The 22,901-nt window shown below is 45.3% G+C and overlaps 1 protein-coding gene across 5 annotated transcripts in view; it reads right to left on the reverse strand.

Moving 5' to 3' along the window:
- The window catches only part of DRP2 (dystrophin related protein 2), a 46,522-nt gene extending 26,559 nt beyond the window's left edge, over positions 1-19,963 (reverse strand). The window contains exons 1-5 of one of the 5 annotated variants that reach the window (XM_044235197.1): positions 19,924-19,963; positions 17,514-17,581; positions 16,676-16,835; positions 5,996-6,172; positions 1,459-1,622 (exon numbers count right to left, since the gene is read on the reverse strand). In XM_044235197.1, the coding sequence (XP_044091132.1) occupies positions 1,459-1,622; positions 5,996-6,112 (281 nt within the window). In that variant the 5' untranslated portion in view covers positions 6,113-6,172; positions 16,676-16,835; positions 17,514-17,581; positions 19,924-19,963. Of the gene's footprint in view, positions 1-1,458; positions 1,623-2,796; positions 2,834-5,995; positions 6,173-16,675; positions 16,836-17,513; positions 17,698-19,923 lie in introns of those variants that run through there. The other 4 variants (XM_044235195.1, XM_044235196.1, XM_044235198.1 and 1 more) reach the window with 4 other exon arrangements.
- Positions 19,964-22,901: the final 2,938 nt, after the last annotated feature.

Here is a 22,901-nt window from a genome sequence, read left to right on the forward strand (position 1 = left end):
GGTTTGTCTTGCCCTGGAGGAACTCAAATCATGCCAAATTACTCATCAACAGAGGCTTCTCTGACCCTAACCTCTGAGTAGAAAAGGATATAGTAAATAGAAAGGTTTAGTCAGGCAACTGAACGTGGGCACTCGCATGTATGAGGACGCACACAAATATATGCAACCCAAGGGTTCTAAAAGATGATAGCACCATAGGCTAGAGAGTTAACATATGGAAGGAGAAAAATGCGCACACTATAATCATCTCAGTATGCCCCCTCCCCAAATGAAACTTGAGTTGAGGACCAAGTGGTAGGAGGCTAGAGGCCAGCCTAGGTACGGCCATCAAGCTCATTCCCCTTATCTGACAATAATAACTATTCATTGCCTTCTTACCACTTGGGCTAAGCCCTTACCTAAATGATTGCTTCCACTAATTCTCAGAGAAGCAGCCTTGCAAAGTAAGTAACCTCCCGTTGCCTAGGAAGGTTAAGTAATTTGCCCAAGGTCACACAGTTAAATCGTAAGTAGAGCTATGATTTGAACTCAGATTCATTTACCCCAGAGCCTGCATTCTTTCAGCTTCTCTGTGCTGCCTCATTCCAGCCAAAGCCTAACAACAGGCAGGAGTTTGGGTTTTGATAATAGGGAGTAGAGAGGAAATGTGTGGGGGTAAGTTATGTAGAGGGGTAAAGAAAAGAGGAACAACCAATATAGGAATGGATTTCATGCTCTTACTGATTTGCCTGATTTGCCCTGGTCTGGGGAGGAATAGATGGGCTGATAACCAATGGATGGGAGTAGAAGGTATAAAAGGATTGCGAAGAGAGCAGATAAGATCTACCAAGATGGACAGCAAACACAAGATGAAGAGGGAGTAATCATATCATTCATTTATACATCAGTGCTTTTAAGTCCAGAAAGCATTTTTGTATCTTATAAGAATCCTCACAACAGGGGTACCTGGGATTAAAGCCTTTGCCTTCAGCTCAGGTCATGATCCCAGGATTCTGGGATTGAGCCACGCATCGGGCTCTCTGCCTAGCAGGGAGCCTGCTTTCCCCCTCTCTCTCTGCTTGCCTCTCTACCTACTGGTGATCTCTGTCTGTCTTTAAAAAAAAAAAAAAAAAGAAAGAATCCTCACAACAACACTGTGAGGTAGTTAGGACAGTTCCTTCACTCACTTATTTTTCTTAAAAAATAAAAAATAAAATAAAAGTGAAATCCCCATAACCCAAACCATGTATCCAAGGTAACATAGCTACTTAAAACTGAGACTCGAATCCAAGTCTCCTGACTTCTGACCCAGGGTCCTTTCCAAAGACCAAGAAGGAAAGGGAGAAGTGGGTGATGAGGCTGATGAGAGGGGGACACACAGGCTGAGAGGAGAACAGTAAGTTGCAGCAGCAACAAAAGTAGCCCAACACTGTCCCAGCCAACTGCCTTAGTCTCCTCTTTCTAGGGGCCAGGCCTTACCGGAGGTTGTGAGACTTCTTTTTTATTTCATTCCAACACAGATTCATGGCTGGTGGTTCTAGAGGTCCAGCGGCACCAACAGACCCGTTGAAGAGCTTTGGGCTTAGGCAGGAAACCCCAGCACCATCCTGAGGAGGTGCAGGGGTGGTAGCAGCAGCTCTAACCTGGACAGAAACACAGACATTCTGTGATCCCCGGAGTGTGCCACACCCTGGTCTGCACCAAGACAAGGATGGGACAAATGTGAATAAGGGGAGAGAATGGCTTGTCCCAGGGTGTGTCTGGGGGAGCAGGAGGCAGGGTGAGATAAAGGAAGCCTCCGTGGCTCTGCTCATTGCAAGGTCCTCTCTTGGCACAAGTTAGTCACTTTGAACTGCTGACTACTATCATTATTACTCTTATTACTGTAAATTCTGCCAAGATGACTTACTGCCTGGATGGGATTCTGGAAGTACTTGCTTTAGACAAGAGCTGCTCAGAATTGCCCAATCACTGGCAACCACAGCATTCAGGGTAAGCCATAGGCTCATGCTTCAGTGTCCCACAGTTTAGCCAGCCTTCCAGAAAAGAAAGCTGAGGGGCTGCCTCAGAGATTCAGGGAGACAGAATAGATCAGCCAGAGAGAGCCATTTATAATAGATGTCCTACTCTGCAAATGAATCCAGGTTTTGGTGTCCCCTCTCCCTCTTCCCCCACCTGCATTTTCCACTGGTCAGGAAGCCTAGAAATGGTCCTAAAGAGAACTGTTCATCTACAATGGGTTGAGAAAGAGCTAAAGCCACATTTTTTTATTCTGATCTCCAAAGGACCCTGACCAGAGTCAGCAGGTAAGGGGACCAGCTGTGGAGCCTGCCGAAGGCTCGCCCTTGAGCCCTCAAGCTCAGAGCCCATCACTTGCTCGCCCTGAAGGGTCTTAAAAAGTTTGGGGGAATGAAGTTGTGTCAAATGGCCCTTAAGAAGTTAGCTACCTCTAGCACAGTGCCAGGACTGCCCAGCCAGGGGCAGAGGTGGGTAGAGGGAAGGAGAGTATGGAGGAGGAAATCTCAGTCTGTGCCACTCAATCCCAGCCTAGGGAAACCCACCTCCCTGCCAGCCTATCTACCTGCTTGCCCTCTGTAGAAAGAACATGGTTCTGGTGAGAGCTGAGATTTTCTAGTCTCCCTTTCCCCCCAAATGGTAGTGCCTTCCCACACAAGATTCTCCAGGCAATCTAGGAAAACAATCACCCATTAAAACCCCAGCTCACAGCCACATGCTGAAAGGGAAATGAGGGAGCAATGCAGCTCAAGGGCAAAGTTCTGAATTTAGTCCCCCTGTGTCCCCATGAGCTGACCCTACCTGTGCTGCCTGAAGACTTGGTTGCAGGACTCGGCAGTTCCATGATTATCCCTCAGCTTGCAGAATCAGTCCCTTGTGAGCCGCAGGCAGAGTCTGACAGGCTCTAAGCAGGCTTTCTCAGGGGAGGCCTGCAGAGCTGAGCCAGGTCAGGAGGCGGGAGCTATCACCCTGTTTGTTTACTGACCCCCCAGGAATCTGGAGGGGGCGGCTATGTCAGGGCTCAGCCGGTGAATCAGAGCTTTGTCCCTGGGGAATTCCAGCTCACTCCCGCCTGGGCCCGCCACACCGGGGCCAGGAGGGTCCCTCCCAGGCTGGCAAGGACAGCGGGAGTGGGACTGGACATTCCATGGTGCTGAGGAGGGGCGTACATAGGGGAGTTTCTCTTGATCTGTATTCCCTTTCCACAGCAGACATGAAGGGACTCACTGCCTACAGCCGCTGCCTCCCATCTCCCCACCCCCCAGAGAGAGGAAAGGATCAGACCACTTTGGTAACAAACCTCTGGTTAGCTACTTCCCCCAAAGCCTAGCAGGAGGATGGGCTTGTCTTTAAGGAAGTATGCCCAGAGGCAGTGAGGAATGGGTGTGGCACACCTGGGGACAGAGCCATGGGAAGTCAGGATCAGGAATTTGGACAGCAGAAAATTCATCCAAGCCCACTGTGGAAACAAGGGGGTGCTCTGCCCTGCCTTTGGGAGGTAGAGGGGAATGGAGGGATAATCATTTTCCACCTCCCCAGATTCTCACTGCACTTTAAGGCTAGGGGGAAATAGATGGGTCTTGGGGCATCCCCTTGGACCTCCGCTGGGGAGGGAGAGGGAAAAATGGAACCCAGAAGCTCTATGCAGGGATCCAATGTGAGGGAGGCCCCTGTGCCCTGCTTGTGCTGCCCTGGGCCACTGGCCTCAGGGGCAGGGCCCCTCTGGAAGTGGCCCCTCTTCTCTTTCTCCAACAGACTTGCCTGGGGGAAAGGTTAACATTCCCGAGCTAGGCCCCCACCACTCAGCACTGAGGGAAAACACTTCGCTTTTACCAAAAAGGGTTCTGTTCCCATCCTCATTTATCTCCCACAGAGTCTTCTGGGCTTTCCACAGTTCCACATTGTTTCCATGCTGAGGCCCACCTACAGGAATAGTTGGAGCAGCTGCCTGACCCTTCCTGAGGGTCCAGGGTGGAGCCATTCTGGGTGGAACCGGGATGGCAGGGGATGGCAGGCCAAGAGTAGGGAGGGGCTCTAGCTCTGGGTCACAGCTCTGCTGATGCTGGGATAACTGGGCTCAAGCCAGTCTCACAGAGTCCCCTAGATGGGGAATGCCCCCAGAGCTCAAAATGGCTCCTCGTGACCCAGCTACAACCAAGTGTTCCTGTTTCTGAGAGAAGTGCCCATGATGAACATGGCTTCACCCATGTTAGGCTTCCGTTCCCTTCAGAATTCTTCATTTCCCAATTCCCCATTTGCCCCCCCCCACTATACCTCATCACCTTGTTCTCCCCTCCTTGTTCCCCCTTATATTCACAAGTCCCTCTAGTAGAGCCAGGCACACAAAGGCAAATAAGAAATGACATTTTTCGTTCCCTACCACTGGCCTTCTACTTCTGGCTTTTGTGGCCAAGATGTTTGCTTCTCACTGCAATCCCCAAAGGGCTCTCTCCTAATCTCTTAAAACTTTAAGACAAAGTCAGAGCCATTGGGAAGGAAGAGAAGAAACTGGACAGTGGTAGAGGAGAGGGATTGGTCTCAGCTTTCTCAATTACAAAATGAAGCCCTCAGGTCCCTCTGCCGAGGTGGTGAATCTTGGAGTGTGGGGCATGATGTGCAGGGCAAGCATTTTGGAAGGGCCCAGGCTTCTCAATCCCTTGACCCTATGTCAGTCCCACTCTGGGGAAGGGGTAGGTACACTGGTAGATGCGAAGTTGACACTGGCTTGAGAATATGTTAGAGGTGGCAATTTCTCTCTGGTTAAATGTGGGGGGGACGGCTCAAGAAGACCTCACTGTTATGTCTTTCCAAATTTTTCCTTCATGGTTCTCTGCAAAATGGACTCCCCAGAATCCACATTCTCCATCCCTAAGGCCATTCTCCTTCCCTTCTTCCTCCCTGTATACTCTGCTGCTGTCTGCACCCTCAATAGTGACTCAGCATTACAGTCCATCTGTGAGATACTAGGAGACATAGTACTTTTTCACACCCTCATGGCCTCTCAACCCCAAAGCACAGTAGGACAAGCCAAAATATGTTTATGCTTCCCACTTGTCCAGTTAACTTCCCATGGACCTTCCTCATTGTCAGGAAAGGGGGCTATCTTCTTGGGATTACTGCCTCTCATACATCCTCTGCCCACCCACCAACATACATAGGCGCGAACACACAGCACCACCCTTTCACTCCTAGGCAGAAGAGAGGAAAGGAGAAACAGGTATGAAGGTCAAGAGACTGTTAGCGGGGCTGAGCCAGGAGCTGTAAAACTAAAGACTTGAGAGGAAGAGCCAACTGAAGAATAGAGATTATGCTGAGTGAAATAAGTCAAGCAGAGAGAGTCAATTATCATATGGTTTCACTTATTTGTGGAGCATAACAAATAGCATGGAGGACAAGGGGCGTTAGAGAGGAGTAGGGAATCTGGGTAAATTGGAAGGGGAGGTGAACCATGAGAGACTATGGACTCTGAAAAACAGTCTGAGGGGTTTGAAGTGGCGGGGGGGTGGGAGGTTGGGGTACCAGGTGGTGGGTATTGTAGAGGGCACGGCTTGCATGGAGCACTGGGTGTGGTGAAAGAATAATGAATACTGTTTTTCTGAAAATAAATAAACTGAAAAAAAAAGAATAGAGAATATTTTGTAGGTGCAGAATGTAAAGTATGCCATAAAGAATCTAAGGTAAAGAAAGGTCCTTCCTTGTCCTAGGTCACACCCTGAAGGGTCACTCTTCTGGAACCTCCCTTGGGAGGTTAACATGGAACTAATCTCCCTCAGTCATGGGGGCCCAGCCCAGCCCAACACATTTCCTTGCCCTGTGCCCCTATAAAAGGCTTAATGTGTGACAAGGGATGAGCCAGAAGGAGGTCCCTTGCCCTCCCCAGGGTTTTGGGTGTATAGAGAGTGCCCTAGAGCCTTAGGAAGCATGGACACCCACAAGAACACACTCAAATCCTATGTCCACCCTTTATCCTCAGGACTTTGTTTTGCTGTCATCCTCTTACCTGAGGCTGGGGGCAGGTGCTTCGGAGGCTGCTGTTGTGATGGAACTGGTCAGCTGCTCGCCATTCATGACATCGTGGGAGGGTATAAGGGCATCCCTGCATGACCATAGGTTGCATCAGAACCAAGGCTCATGGGGGGTGAGAATGGGCAGTGCACCAACCGTTGACCATAAGCACCTGGAAAAGCAACAAGGAGAGACTCAGAGTTGAGACCTAGAAAAGGCCTACAAACTCAACACATACCCAATGGTGCCTTGACCAGTTATAATCAGTATTCAAAGCTTACTGGTCTACCTAGTAGTTTTTCCCAAGGTGCCATGTACCATAAGAGACTATAATTATTGACCAAAGAAGTATATGTTTATCTATTGTGCTTTGTGCACAATAGATGATTTTCTGTCTGAGATCTCACAGCCTCGAGAAGAGGGTGGGGGAGATTGGGATGAGGGGAGGTAGTCATATAAGCCCGTAACTATAATAAAATGCTTATGTAACAAGTGCTATAATCGAGATTTGACCAGAAGGCTTGGGGAGCACAGACAGGGGAACGACTAACTCTGAGAATGTGGGAAGATTTCAGAGAAAAGACATTTCAGCCAAGTCTCAAAGGACAAGTAGATGTTTGCCTATGCAGAGAAGGGGAAAAAGGGAGAAGGGTGTTCCATCAGAGGAACTCACCTATGCAAAAATGGATGTCACCAAAAAAAGCATAGCATGTTCAGAGCACAGTAAATTCCACTTGGCTAGAGTTTAGGAGGCACAGAGATGAAAAAGACATGGTGCCTGCCCCTGAGGAGTTCACACATAGAAAGAATAGACATGGGAAAAATCAAGCCATAAACTGCTACTCGCATTAATAATAGAAGTATTTATGGGATGGAGTGAAGGGATAGATGAGGTTAGTTCTATCTGGTCATGTCAAGAAAAGTCTCCCTAGATGAAATACACTTAAGGTGAGCCATGAAAGAGAAATCAAGACTGTCATTAGACAGGAGAGATAAGACAAAGTAATAATAATAGTAATAATAATAATAATAATTCCAAACAGCACAAAATGAAATGTATGGTGTGGGAAGCAGCAGGTGAGGCTGGTCATGGCCATATTGGGTCATGCCGTGAATGATAAGTGGACAGTTCTGGGCTTTATCTTGTAGGCAATAGGGAGGCACTGAAGATTTTAAGCAGGGGAGTGACTCGAGCAGATTTGCATTTTAGAAAGAACCCTCTGCCTGCCTTGTAGAGTAATTCTCCTTAGGGAAGAACCCATTGAGAAGACCTTCTAATTGGCAAGCACTGCAACAGTGAGGAGGGAGCAGAGAGCAGGGATTATGAGATACTTACCAAAGAGGTAAAGTACATTGAGCTCAGTGATCAATTGAATGTGAAGGGTGAAGGAGATGGAGGAGTGAAAAGTTTCTAATTTGGGACCTGGGTTGATAATGTTGCCAACAGCAAGAGAGGGAAGACAGGAGAAGGAGCAAATTTGGTGTGGTTGGGGGTGAGGGCAGTGTTCCATAATAAACCATGCTTGGGCAGTGTTCCATGATAAGCTATGCTTGAGACACATTCAGCTTTAGATGAGCTGAGAAAAGCAAGACATGAGTGAAAAAGTTAGATGTGCAAATCAGTTGACAGTTTAGCGAATGTGCACAAGTGGGATGAGAATGGGTAACAAAGACAATGTTTGCAAATGCTCAAAGTGATAGCTTTAAATGTTGGGCAGGCAAACCCTGATCCAAAGAGTAGGGAGTGAGCATCTTTGATTCCTGATGTTGATGATTAAAAAGCCACCATTTTTAGTCTCTATTTCGGTGGTTCCCAACATTTTAGATATAAGGGCCTCTTAAGATTAAAAAAAATAAAAGAATTTAACTTCACCCACTCATACCTACAATAGTAGCTGTACTTTTAGTACTTACAGAGTGAGAAAAAATATTAATACATTTAAAGATCTATGGACTTCTTGCATTGAAAGTCCTTCCCCCCTCCTCAGGGGTCCTTGGTCTGAGACTGGGGACTGTTACAGATCATAAAGATGAAAGAGTTTATGGTGTGAAGGACAGTTTATGAGTCTCAAGAGATTACACAGCTACATAGCTCCTCATGCCCAAAGAGATTCTCCAAAAAATGGTTGAAAAGATGGCTTCCCTTTTATCTGACACCAACATAAAATAATTAGTAATACGGATAAAAAATGAAGTATTACTCTAGATGTGTTATAAGCATGAAGGCTACAAAAGGTTTGCCTTCAGAACTTTTTTATGTTAACATGTTTATTTTTGCTGACTACACGAGTAATGCATGTTCTTTATAGGAAAACTGGAAAATCCAAAAAAAAATCACAAGGATGAAAATTAAAATAACCTATAATACTACTACCCAGAAATAGCTACTACTAATAAGTGTGAAGACTTGCAGTAGTTTTTCTATGAAAAAAAACTATATCCATACATCTCCAGTTGTCATCCTATGATACACATCACATTGTGCTTTTTTCATTGGCCATTTATATCATGGCCATTTTAGAACGTCACTAACTATTCCTCTAAAACATGATTTCTAATGGCTGCAAAGGTGACAGAGCACTATGCTTGAGGTCATTAGCTTTGGTATTATACAGACATAGATTCAGACCCACACTACTCACCCTGTGGCCTGGGATGAGTTAACCTCTCTGAGCTTCAGTGTCCTCATCAGCAAAAGGGAGATGACAATGATATTGCCTTCACAGAATTATTAAAATTAATAATGTATCTAAATAACTTGGCACAGTGTCTGGCAATAGTACACTGCTAAGTAAGTGTTAGCTGTAAACATTGTTGTATACTATTCAGGTGAATGGATATACCATGATTTTAACAAGTAGATGTAAGTCACACTGCCATGAACAGCCTTATGCATATCTGTGATTCTTTTCTTATGAGAATTTCCTTGAAGGGAGAATTCCCGGACCAAAGGGTATGAACCAATTTCAGGCTCATGATGCATATTTCTAAATTGCCTTAGAAGAAATAGATCACTTTATACTAACACCAGAAATGTAGGAGAGTGCCAGTTTCCCAGCACACTTGCCAATAGTGAGTATTCTTATTTTTAAAATATCTTTGCCAGGGCGCTTGGGTGGCTCAGTGCATTAAGCCGCTGCCTTTGGATCGAGTCATGATCTCAGGGTCCTAGGATCGAGTCCCACTTCGGGCTTTCTGCTCAGCGGGGAGCCTGCTTCCCCCTCTCTCTCTGCCTGCCTCTCTGCCTACTTGTAATCTCTCTCTGTCAAATAAATAAATAAAATCTTTTAAAAAATAAAATATCTTTCCTATTTTTATAAGAGAAGATGGCATCTTGAAAAGTTCTCTGTATTTCCTTAATTGCTAATGATGCTTAACCTTTGCCCAACATTTTTGGTGACCAGTTGTGTTTCTTCTTTCATGAACTATCTCTTCGTCTCTTCTGAGGTTCACCTCTCTACAAACTAACTTCCTTCCTTCTAATTCCTCTACTAACCTGATGTCTGGTTGATGCTTCACAAAACAAAAATAAAACAAACACAGACAGAGAATTCAGATCTTCTGATCCCAGTGAAGGAAGAGAAGGCCTAAACTCTTTCTGGTCCTACCTTGACTATTCTCTGCTGTTTTCAGACTTTGCCACTGACTGTGACATCAAGTCATTCCACCTCTCTAGACCTTGGTTTGTAACCCTGTAAAACATTAATGTGTAAGACTTGTCAAACATCAAAATACTAGCATTCCCTGTGTTTGTAGAGCACCGTTTGTAGCTGGCTGTGCTGTCATTCTCAATCCTCAGTGCTACCTGGTCAGGTTGGCCCAGCCAGAATTATGGTCTTATTTGAGAGATGAAGATGCTGAGACACAAGTGAGCCTGGGTCTCCTGACTCCTGGTCAGTGCTCTTTGTTCTACAAAAAGATTCTTCTTTCTGCCTCTCAGTTTACCTCCATGATGTCCCACATCTCCACCTGTATATACTGATTCTCTTCCTGTTCCTCCTTTTAATTTGCAGAGGCTGGGAGGAATTGGAGATGAATCTTAGTCCCCAGATGGCCAAGTGTAGGAAATAAGACATCTTTTTAAAAAGTATAACTTAAGGTGAAAAAAATTATTCAGACCTTATGTGGGACACAGAAACTGTGCCATGAGAGGTCACAGATGAGGAAGCATGTGCCTTAAATTGGAGGGATTTAGGATGTATTTATAGACGAGATCCTTTTGAGATGAGGTGAGAGAGAAGATGTGTACACATGGAGTAGTGTGAAGGATGCTTTGGGGGTAGAGCTAAATCTTCTGTGCTCTCCCCTAAGGATCCTGCTAGATACCAACCTGTGGCTTTTTGCTACTAGGAACACTCTTCCTGGTTTTCAAAGCCACAGACAAGCCCTTCCAGAAAGACTCAGCAGGGGAAACGTTATTTCTCTTGGGCAGAGAGAAAAGTTTTAAAAACATTTGGGAAATACCAGGATTCTAACATGAAAGCAAAATTGTGGCTATTGGAGGACAAGGTTTATGTCTGATATTTATTTCAATCCCACATATTTTTTTAAGATGGTGCCAAGTACACAGCAGGCACTCGGTGAACATTTCCTGACTTGATTTATGGATTTAAACTCCAATTAGGTCAGTGTACAGGTCCTCAACTTTGTAGGTACAAATCCCAGAAGGGATGAAGAAAAACACTTTGGATACACGTATTTATCTGCATTTGTGTGAAGTGATGTATACAGAATGTTAGCATTTGAAGCAAGTCTTGAAGCAGCAAATGAAATTGCAAACAACCTAAATTTTCATTAGTAGGGGACTAGTTAAATAAATACTGATATATCCATACAATGGATCTCTATACAGCGGTTAAAAACACAAGTAATAGGGTGCCTGGGTGGCTCAGTGGGTTAAGCCTCTGCCTTCGGCTCAGGTCATGATCTCAGGGTCCTCATATCGAGCCCCACATCAGGCTCTCTGCTCAGCGGGGAGCTTGCTTTTCCCCCTGCCCCTGCCTGCCTCTCTGCCTCCTTGTGATCTCTGTCTGTCCAATAAATAAATAAATAAATAATTCTTTAAAAAAAAAAACCCACAAGTAATAACACTTTATGTGACAATATGGAATAACCTCTCAGGACATAATTTTAAGTAAAAGAAAAGAAGAAAAAATAAAGTAGTTAGTTCATATTTGTGTAAAACCAAAAGAAAAGTATGTGGTATCGATGCAAAAAATTTTCATGTGATAAAATAAAAGCATACAAAAGAATCTGTTAATATTGATTGCCTTTGGATAAGGGAGCCAATTGGCTACCAGACAGAGATGGGAGAATTCCCTCCATTCTTTCGGGATTTTCTCTCTTTTTATGTTTTTTAAAGGTTTTTAAAAAATTATTTGACAGAGAGATAGCACAAGCAGGCAGAGTGGCAGGCAGAGGAAGAGGGAGATGCAGGCTTCCGCCGAACAGGGAGCCTGACATGGGGCTTGATCCCAGGACCCCAAGATCATGAACTGAGCTGAAGGCAGCCACTTAACTGACTGAGCTACCCAGGCACCCATGGATTTTCTCTCTTTTTAAACCTGAGAAATATAATATACTTACAAAGAGTGCATAAGGCAGATGTGTAAAATATACTGAAATATCATAAAGCAAATTCCCATATAGTCACTGCTTGGGTTGAAAAACAGAATAATTACCCACACCCACAAAAGCCCTGGGCCACTTACAAGAGATGTAGTTTGTACTGAACATCCTTTTGTACCCTGTCACTATATTAGCTACTTAACAGCCACTTCCTCCCTCCCTTCCCACTCCTCACCAACATGCCGTGGACATCTTCAACTGTTTTCTGTAAAGATTAGTGTAGTGGCTTTTCCACAGCCAGATAAATAAGAACAGTTAAAACTCATTGTACTCCATGTTTTATATCATTAACTAATCAGTCTATAGAATCAACTCATTTAATCTTTGCGACAACCCCATGAAGTGGTTGCTATTGTCTTCAGTGGGCAGAGGAACAGAGGCAGTAAGTAAATGGTTCAAAGTGATATTGTGAATTATGGGATGAGGATCTGGGATTTGTATCTGAGGCAAAAGTGTCCCAGAGCACAAGTTCTTCACTGTGAACACTATTCTGCCTTTGGAACTTCTAGAACCCAGGCCCTGAGGCACTGTAATCATGCACCTCTAGCAAGCAGAATTTTTTTTTTTTTTTTTGGTTAGGGACCACCAAGTGGGAGCCCAAGCACTTAACTAGGCTGTTTTCCCACCCAGGCGAAGACACAAGCAATTAAGAGGATGCAGTGAGTCTGGGATTTGGGGGATCACCCAGCTGGTAAACCCTACACAGCTTTTCAGTGACTTTCCTAGGATATCCGAGAAGTAAAATTCTGGTCAACTCTCCTAGTCTGACCTCTGAGCTCCTCCTATGCCTTAGAACTCAGTAGATATTTTTTTAAATGAACAAATAAAGTCTTTCCCCCTAGGAACTAGAGAAGTCTAGGCATCTATCCTACAGAAATACTTGCAGAAATGGGTGAGGGTATCTGCTGCAGTATTGTTTGCAATCACAAAACTCTGCAGTCGATTCAAGTGGTCATTACCAGGGGACTGGTTAAGTGGGCTATTGTCAGAGAGGTGGCACAGTGTGACAGGTAAGGGTGTGGGCTCTGAGCCAGGACACCCAGATTTGCATCCTGCCTCCACTACTCTTCAGCACAGATTTAGACAAGCCCCCTGACCTTACCGTGCATCAATCCCTGCATCTGTAAACCAAGGATAAGGAAAAGACCTACCTCATAGCCTGGTTGCAAGGAGTTCATTCATACTTTCTGACATCTAGTAAGTACTCACATCTTACCTATTACTACAGCCACTCATGAAATGAAATATGATGTAGCTGTTAAAAAGAGGTAGATCTGGCACCTGGTAGGTTAAGCGTCTGCCTTCAGCTCAGGTCATGATCCCGGGGTCCTGGGATTGAGCCCCACATCAGGCTCCCTGCTCAGGGGGAAGTCTGCTTCTTCCTCTCCCTCTGCCTCTCCTGCTTGTGCTCTCTCTCTCTCTCAAATGAATAAATAAAATCTTTTAAAAAGAGAGAGAGAGATCTATATATACTGATGTGAACAGATATTGAAGATACATATTTTAGATAAAAGAAAAGTTTAGAAACATATGTCTGAGAGAGCACCAATTATGCAAAAAGCTTTTGAAAAACATCTACATGAGCATATGCATAGAAAGAAAACCTGCAAGGAGACAAAAAACTGCTCAGCAACAGTATTTCTGGAGAGTTGTGTGAGGGGGACTCTCCCTTAGACTTTATATATCTTGCGTATGTATATATACACACAAACATATATATACATAGATACATACACATACATTTATATGTATTCTATACCAAGTGTTTATTATTCTTGGGAGGAAAATAAATAGTGAAGACTTTTAAATCACGAGAGGTTTGGTAAAGAACACAGCAGTGGGAAGAAGACCCCCTTCCCATGTGCTATAGATTCCTCTCTCCAACCCGAAGTAACAATGAATGATGGCGTCCTCTCTCACAGCATTGCCTTTTTACCTGACAGCATGGCACCAAGAGAGAAGACACACATCTCACTGGTACCGAACCTTGTTATGTGTTCCTAAAATAATTCTTGCAATGTAGCAAAAAACTGAGGTTCTGCTTCAAATGTTCTCACTTAATGAATAAATCATGGAGACTCAGAGTGTCAAACTGGAAGGAGCCTTAGAGATTATCTAGTCCAACCCCCTCATTTATTTTTTTTAAGATTTTATTTCTTTATTTGACAAAGAGATAAAGCCAGAGAGCACAAGCAGGGGGAGAATGGCAGATGCAGAGTGAGAAGCAGGCTCCTCGCTGGGTGGGGAACTGGATGCGGGGCTCGATCCCACTGATGAGGGGGCTCGATCTCAGGCGCCTGGGATCATGACCTCAGCTGAAGGCAGATGCTTGGCCGGCTGAGGCACCCAAGCGCCCCCAAACCCCTCATTTACAAACAGAAAGAATGAAATGTGTTCCTGAGAACACATGGTTGTCAAGGAATTTCAAGATGAAGTGTATTCTCCAGTGAAAAGAATCAGAGATCCATCCCCATGGGGAGCATTTTATTCTAAGCCCAATTAATGCAATACATCTGAAACCTTTAAATACTGCGGGTGGGAGTATAAGTTAGTCAACCAATTTGAAGAGCAATTTGACAGTATCTCTCGAAGGTGAATATTTTCATACACTGTGATGGGACAATTCCTTTCTAGATATATACCCAATAGCAACAGTCACATAAGAATATCTACAAAAGAATGATAAGGATAGCTTGAGCTGTGAGCCAAAAACTGGAAACAGCCTAAATGTCCATAAACAGCAGAATGGATGAATAAATTATGGCATATTCATTAAGTGGAATGTTATACAGTAGTGAAAAAAATAAGTGACCTAGAGTCACATGTCCCAACACGGATGGTTCACAAAGGTCACACTGCAAATATAACACAAATGTAACCATGCAAAGAAATGGTATCTGCTGTTTAAAGACACGTATGTATGTAGCAAAAGTATATATAAGTGCATGAGAATCATAAGCACCAAATGCAGGACACAGTGGTTACTTCAGAGGGAGGTGGTGTGGGGAGGAGGAAGTTTTAACCATAGAAGGACAGACAGAGGGTTTCAATTCTACTGGTGATGTTTTCTTCTTAGGCTGGGTGGTGGGCATTCTGATTCTTGTTACGTTATTCTCTGTATCTTTTTGGCAGAGACAAAATTTTCACAGCACATTGGTTGAAAGAATGCAACAAATCCCATGCTGAAGAGAATCCACACTTTTCAGATGTTACAAAATACTAAAAGAAATGTGTAAGATACCAATGTTGCCCTCCAAATGACAAGATTATCCCTTCAACCCGTTCCATTTTCCTGGGACTAATTTCACAGGAGGGAACCTGCTGTAGAAGCTGCCCCAGAGACTGAGAATCAGGGGATGAGGGTTCCACACTCTCAGATACTCATTAGCTTTGCCTAGGAGACCAATTTGATGCATCTATTAGTTTCTCTCTCATTGAAAAAGGCAGAATTGGACTAGATTATCTTATTAAGTTTTTTCCACGTGACAAATTCTCCCAGCTTCTTTCTTTGTTTGTCTGGCTTTGTCTTTTTGAGCAGCAATTCCCAAAACTGTGTTTGCAAGATTCTGAAGGGCTTTCCATGTAGAAGAGCGTTCCTTGGTCAAATCCGTTTGCGAGCTGCTGCGTTAAACAAAATTAAACGGATTTATTTATGGCAGTCGGGCTCAGAGCCTTTTTGTTATGCTTATATACACTGTGACTCTCTTAGGAGGAGAATTCGGTCTTCAAGAGTTTTCCAAAAAAAATGATTGGACCACAGAACGCACCCCCACAGCACCACCACCACCACTCCTTATTTTAAAACAGAATCTATTAACATTCTCTCAGAACAGCGTTCTGTGAGACATCAGTGTGGTTAGTGCTGTCCTAGAAGGGATTTGTCTCACTTGCTATTTCAGTTGCGGATGTGTGTTTAGAATCCCTTATAAGGGAGGAATGTCGTCGCATGGTATAGCTCGCATAGAGTGGGTTTCTCCTGATTGTCCCTGGCAAGTTTGGAAGGATATCTGCTTGGGCTTCGTGAGGGAGAGCCCCTCCTATCTGGCACTGGGGCAGATAGAACCTCAGAAACTTCTGGGGAATCTATACTTAGAAGTGCTGCATCCCAGATACACTCTCTAATTCTGGCTCTTGGGCTTTTGCTAAGTTTGCTGCTTCGAGCCATACTTCCTCCTCTGGGTGGTTTTGGAACTGAAGGGTGCTCTGGCGCAGAGCTCCAGAGAGACTTGGCAAGAGAGCAGAATGACTGGGGAAACAACTTTCCATGTATCTTCTTCCCCCCAGCAAGAGTTTGTAGGAAGCCAGACTGTAAGGAAGAGGTGGACCCACCCAGGAAAAGAGGGGCTCTGTCTTCTTTGGGGGACAGAATACTTATCACTTTGACTCACAGCACCTCCTTTTCAGGAAGGGTTTCCTTAGAAGGCTCCCAAGTTCTCTGGAACCATCTCCCCATCCAAATCCCAGAGGGAGGGAAAAAAATCTCCTGAGGTTGGTGGTTCCCACAGGGCCTTTTAAAAGGTGATTTACTGGGGCGCCCAGATGGCTCAGCCTTTAAGCGGCTGCCTTCAGCTCAGGTCATGATCCCAGGGTCCTGGGATCGAGGCCCACATCGGGCTCCCTGCTCAGCAGGAAGCCTGCTTCTTTCTCTCCCACTCCCCCTACTTGTGTTCCCTCTCTCTGTGTGTCTCTCTCTGTCAAATAAATAAATAAAGTCTTTAAAAATAAATAAATAAAAGGTGATTTACCTGAGGGCCTTTAATCTAGAAACAAGGATTCCTTTTGGAAAAGTCAGGAACTCAGGTGAACTAGACCTAGAGCTTTCTAAAGACTTTCGGTTCTCTTGAATGATCAAAAAAAGAACGTAAGAGAAAAGTATGTTCTCTTCCATTCAGCATGCACTATGCTCTTGATGTAAACAGGCAGCGGCTACTTCACCCCAGTCCAGCCTGGCCACCTGCTTGAACCCAAAACCCAGGAGGCCTGGCCCTGTCCGCTTACCACAGGCAGGAGAAACCTTAGCTACCCACACAGTCTCAGGCACACTTACCAGGCTGGGGTGTTGGGCCTGATGCCAGGAAAGGTAAGGAGCCCAGAAGGAACAGGGTGTTTGACTTCAGGAGAGGTGAGCCCCACTGCAAGCACGCCAAGCTATGGTCTCAAGAGTGGAGAGGTACCTCCTGATCGTGGCGGCGGGGGGCGGGGGGGGACTAAGGGAAGAAGCAAAGGGGGAAAATGCCACAGAGAAGATGAATTGAACCAGAACCAGGAAGTAAGGGCAGAGATTAGGATGTGCCTTCAACACCCAGCTCCCAAGGCAGAGCCCAGTTTACTCCAGGGAGGCTTTCCTGTGTCCTGTCTGCCGACTAGACATTCATTTGCTCAGGAAACCTGCTCTGAGGTCCCAGGGTTCCTCCCTCCTCCCTTTTCAGCCTGGGCTTTCCACACCCCTTCCCTTCCCTCCCACCAGGAAATCCACCCTTGGACAAAAAGCATGTCATTGAGAACAAACACAAATGAACAAACAAGCCAGCAAATGTGGAAAGAAATGATAGCCCTCTCCTCTCTAAGAAGCAAACTGTGGACCTTCTTCTTATTCATTAGTTGCTCAAATTGGCTTGAGTTTCTGTTGTTCCTGGGCACCTTTTCTCCCCCTACCCCCTCCCAATCCAAGCAGTAGCTACTTCATTGTGGGCATTTTTTTAAATGCAAGTTTTCCCCCAAAGGCACATGCAGGCAGCAGGCAAGGAGACACACACACACACACACACACACACACACACACACACACTGTATCTCTGGTGCTTGCCTTCCCTCAGTCATTTCCCCTCAGCCTGCCGAAAAAGGGCGAGGCTGGGGAATCGTTTCTCCGTTTCTCCGTGGCCTACCTTCTGATTCCGGCAGGTCTGAGGAGCAGGCTGCAACTGGGAGCTGGGAGGCTGGCGCCGGGCTGCCTCTGTGAATCAGCAAAGAAGTCCCTGAGACAGGGATGCCGACAGCTGCTGTATGCACACTCTCCCTTCGTCTCTCCCACCTTCCTGCCCTCTTCTCTTTCTCTCTCCTCCTCCTCCCCTCTCCGAGCCGCTGTGTGTTGCTATGCAATCACATTGGGACTCACAGCATCGCTCCGACCTCGGGCAAAGATACCCTTGACTGGGCAAAGGCAAAAAGAGCAAGGACAGTTTTGTAAAACTACCAGAGCCTTCCCGGCTCTCTTCAGAGATTTCAATTCATTAGAAGCAGAGGAGGAAAGCGGAAGAGGCTGAGAGGCAGAGGGGGAGACAGGGAGAGGGGGAGAGGCTTCCACTGGGGAGGAGGAGACAAAAGAGGCCCGGAGATCAATACAAGCGGCTGAGTGAGGAGCCTGGGCCCCAACTTCCACAAATCTAGCCCAGAGCCAGAGCCAACTTTGGAGCCAGCCGCTGGCAGGGTCCCTCAGTAACCAGTCCAGGATTCGGTTTCTGTGTTGGAGGTTGAAACACTGTGCTCTAGAATTGTCACTGGTACCCAAGGTACAGTCTTGGGCCAGGGTGGACCTCCAGTCACCCCAAAGTTCTCTGCTCACCCCTGTTAGAGCTACGTAGAGAAAAACACCTCCACAATGAGGGAAAAAAAGGGGACCTTGAATGACTGGAGAAAATATATTTCCTCCATGCCTCTTTTCAGCAACTATCACAGTCATTCTCCCTCCTTCTGTCCATACCAGCCCCTTACTCCTCAATCACCCCTGTTGAAGAGAAGAGGGTATAAGGCCCAAATGCCCTGAAAGAAGTTGGAAAATCCACTAAAGGGACAGAGGATATTATAGCCCTTTACAGAGTGCCTGGCACCTACTAGGTTACTTAGTATTTGTTAAATGAGTAAATTGGATGGATGGATGGATTGAATAGCAGTCAAAAAGTCACCATCACCAGGGGTGCCTGGGTGGCTCAGTTGTTAAGTGTCTGTTGGGCTCAGGTCATGATCCTGGGGTCCTGGGATGGAGCCCTATGTTAGGCTCCCTGTCCACGAGGGACCTGCTTCTCCCCTTCCCCCCTGCTTGTGTGCTCATTCACGCACAAGCTTGCTCTCTCTCCCTCTCTCTCTCTCTCAAATAAATAAATAAACTTTTTTTTAAAAAAGCCACGATCCCCATCCTCCTACACAAACATAGTCATATGTAGAGCTCTAGCAGCTCCAGGCCAGGGCAAAGGATAAGAGAAACATTCTTCTTTCCTCCTTCCACTTCTGAGAACAGGGTACATGAAAGAGAGAGAGACTGGTTTGGTGGTGGGGGTGGGGTGGTGTTGCTTAACTTCAGTGATTTGCATCTAAAAGTTCTATAAGCTCTGATGGTACTGGAATGTAGATCAGAACACACATTCATACCCTGGCGCAAAGGACCTGTGTCTAGTGTTTACAAAGTGTCTACAGGGACTGAGAATTATTATTGTTGTTATTGAAAATCCTCAGTAGGAAATAATTAGTGTATAAGCTATGTGTGTGTTTTCTTTTGAGATGAAATTTTTAAAAAACTTCAGCTGCTGGTTTCAGTACAAGTTTAACGAATCTCTATAAAACAAGCAAACAAAATGGGAACCCACTGCCCCCCTTCGTCCCCCCCCGCCATAGGATTTCATTGCTGTGTGAGCGGTCCCTCATGCTTGGCCAAAGCAGTAGCAGCCAGGCCCCCATGCAGGTGCAGAAAGGGCCTTTCATTTCTGAAGGAACTTTTGGAAAGACATCCGGCTTCTCAATCTACACACCCTCAATGCAGCATTTCTTAGCTACCCAACCTAGCCCGGGACTGGCCCTGAGTCCCAGCCACAGTCTCAGCCATGGCAGCTTGCTGGGCTTCTCAACACCATCCAGACCTAGGGTCCCAGGAGTCCTTTACAAGTGACTTGGTATGCCCTGGAAAGAAGAGTTGGCTCGAAGAAAGCCCAGAGGGAACACTCTGAGAAATTATTTGGGCTTGCACAGATGCAGAATGACTACAACAGACATACACCAAATCCATGGGGACCTGACTCACTACTCAGCCAGGCACTAGCTCACCAGTAGGCCAAACAAAACCAGAGTCTGGATCTAGAAGGAAGAAGGAAAGTGAGCTCCTGGTGCTTGCTCCCACTTTGACTGCAAGCGGCCTTATCCAGATCACAAGGGGCCCTTGGAATAACCCTTTTCTTTTTCTACCTCAAGAGAAATCATTCAGGCTGCAGACACAAAAGGACAGTACCTGCCCCTGTAAAAATAAGCCCACAGAGTTTGTTTTAAGGGGTATAAGAAAAGGCTTCCCCAAATCTCTTTCCCACTGACCTCATCATGATGGAAAAATCCTCCCCTCCTTATTTCTCTGTTTGTGGCACCAATGGCTCCTGTGAAAATGGGAATGTTACCTATGAGACAAAAAACATTAGGCCATTATCAGCTAGCTATTAGATTATACTAGTAATGATAATAATGATTAACGTTATTGAGCATATACTATAAGCAAGGCACTCTTTGAAGTGCTTTGCACACATTATTTGCTCATTTTATCCTCACAACACACTTAAAATAGCTTTTCTTATCCCCCCCCCAACTTTACAGATAAAGCACTGTGACATAGTAAGGTTAAAGGACTTGTCCAAGGTCACACGCCTAATATGTTATGGAGGTTAAGACTTATCCTAGATCTCTCTGAACAATGTCCACCTGATGAACCACTGCTTCCATTCATCTAGTAGCAGCCAGGCATAGGCAGGTCACTGAGACAAATGTGACTAGGGCACAAGAGTTCTCCAGATAGTTTTTCCATCCTTTGTGCCTTTCTCAAGCTATTTCCTCTACTTAAACTCTCTCCCTTCCTTTGGTAGGGACAATAGAGGCCAGAGTTCTCTCTCTCTGAAGAATTCCAAGTGAAGAGGACCCACTAGAGAAATTGGTTAAGGAGCACCTAGGTGGCTCCTTTGGTTGAGTGTCTGCCTGTTGGTTTTGGCTCAGGTCTGATCTCAGAGTCCTGGAATTGAGCCCCACGTCAAGCTCCACGCTTGGCGTGGAATCTGCTTTTCCCTCTCTCTCTCTGTTCTTCCCCCTGCTCACACTCTCTCTCTCATTCTCTCTCTCATAAATAAATAAAATCTTATTGAAAAAAGAAAGAGGGGTGCCTGTGTGGCTCAGTCAGTTAAGCATCTGCCTTCAGCTCAGGTCATGATCTTGGGATCCTGGGATCAAGTCCCATATCAGGCTTTCTGCTCAGGGGAGTCTGCTTCTCCCTCTCCCTCTGCACTCCCCCTGCTTGTGCTTTCTCACTCTTTCTCTCTTTCTCCCTGACAAATAAATAAAAAATTTTTTAAAGAAATAGTTAAGACCATGCATGGAGTATTAAAAGGAAAAGACAAATGACCTTGAGATGGGATGGAGTTCTCTGGTTTGCCATGGTTCCCACATAGCCTACAGTACTTCTCTACTTCACTGTATTTGGTCACCTTGCTTAGCACTCCTGTATTTGGTCACCTTGCTTAGTTTCTGTGGGCTTTTCACTATGTGCCATCTCACAGGCTACCGAAGGTACATACTTTACCGTTGTTGATCTCCTGAAGCATTTGGAGAAGAGTTGTGTGTTTCATTTCCTGGAGGGTAATAAGAGAGACAGAGTTTCTAGTTGTGTGGCAGAAGAGGTAAGATCTTTCCTTACCAACTAGAAAGATAAGTCCACTCTGACATTTAAGCCCCAAGGAGGCTCTTTCTCACCCAGGGGACATCTGAACAAATCAGAGCAAGCACATAGGCTAGTTTAACTATTTCCCTGAGGAGGGCAGAGAAAAAAATCAAAGTAGTTTGGGCCATAAGCAGGACTCTGCTAGGTGGACAAGGATAGGTCGGGCATTTCTCAGTAGGTTGAGAGAAAGCGTGTGCCAAGGCACAAAGCTCAAAGAACTTGGCTTGCTAAGGGACTACAGGTACTAGTTAAGTATTGCTAAGTTAAGATAGGGATATAGGTTAGAAATGGGAGGTGGCAGGAGATGAAGCACACGAGAAGTTGCTAGAATACCATGCTAAGGATCACACAAGATAATTTTCAAAAGCAAGCAGCACAACCAAATTTATGTTTTAGAAATATTATTCTAGGGGCACCTGAGTGGCTTGGTTAAGCATCGGCCTTTGGCTCAGGTCATGATCCTAGGGTCCTGGGATAGAGACCTCTCTCGCTGTCTCCTTCTCTCTGTGTCAAAAAATAAATAAAATCTTTTTTTAAAAGATTTTTTATAAAATCTTTTTTTAAAATATTTTATTTATTTTTCTGACAGAGAGAGAAACAGCAAGAGAGGGAACACAATTAGGGGGAGTGGGAGAGGGAGAAGCAGGCTTCCTGCCAAGCAGGGAGCCCGACGCAGGGCTCGATTCCAGGACCATGGGATCATAACCTGAGCTGAAGGCAGACGCTTAGCAACTGAGCCATCCAGGCACCTCAAAAATAAATAAAATCTTTAAAAAATATTATTCTGGGGTGTCTGGGTGGCTCAGGGGGTTAAAGCCTCTGCCTTTGGCTCGGGTCATGATCTAAGGGTCCTGGGATCGAGCCCCACGTCGGGCTCTCTGCTTAGCAGGGAGCCTGCTTCCCTCCTCTCTCTCTCTCTGCCTGCTTCTCTGTCTACTTGTGATCTCTGTCAAATAAATAAATAAAATCTTTTTTTAAAAAAAAGAATCTCTCTCCCTGAACAGTGTGGAGATTCCTTAAGAAATTAAAAATAGAGCTTCCCTATGACCCTGCAATTGCACTCCTGGGTATTTACCCCAAAGATACAGATGTAGTGAAAAGAAGGGCCATCTTACCCCAATGTTCATAGCAGCAATGGCCACAGTCGCCAAACTATGGAAAGAACCAAGATGCCCTTCAACGGACGCATGGATAAGGAAGATGTGGTCCATATACACTATGGAGTATTATGCCTCCATCAGAAAGGATGAATACCCAACTTTTGTAGCAACATGGACGGTACTGGAAGAGATTATGCTGAGTGAAGTCAAGCAGAGAGAGTCAATTATCATATGGTTTCACTTATTTGTGGAGCATAACAAATAGCGTGGAGGACATGGGGAGATGGAGAGGAGAAGGGAGTTGGGAGAAATTGGAAGGGGAGGTGAATCATGAGAGACTATGGACTCTGAAAAACAACCTGAGGGTTTTGAAGGGGCGGGCGGTGGGAGGTTGGGGGAGTCAGGTGGTGGGTATTATGGAGGGCATGTAATGCATAGAGCAGTGGGTGTGGTGCAAAAACAATGAATTCTATTACACTGAAAAGAAATTTTAA

Source organism: Neovison vison, chromosome X, assembly GCF_020171115.1.
Source record: "Neovison vison isolate M4711 chromosome X, ASM_NN_V1, whole genome shotgun sequence".
NCBI lineage: Eukaryota > Metazoa > Chordata > Mammalia > Carnivora > Mustelidae > Neogale > Neogale vison.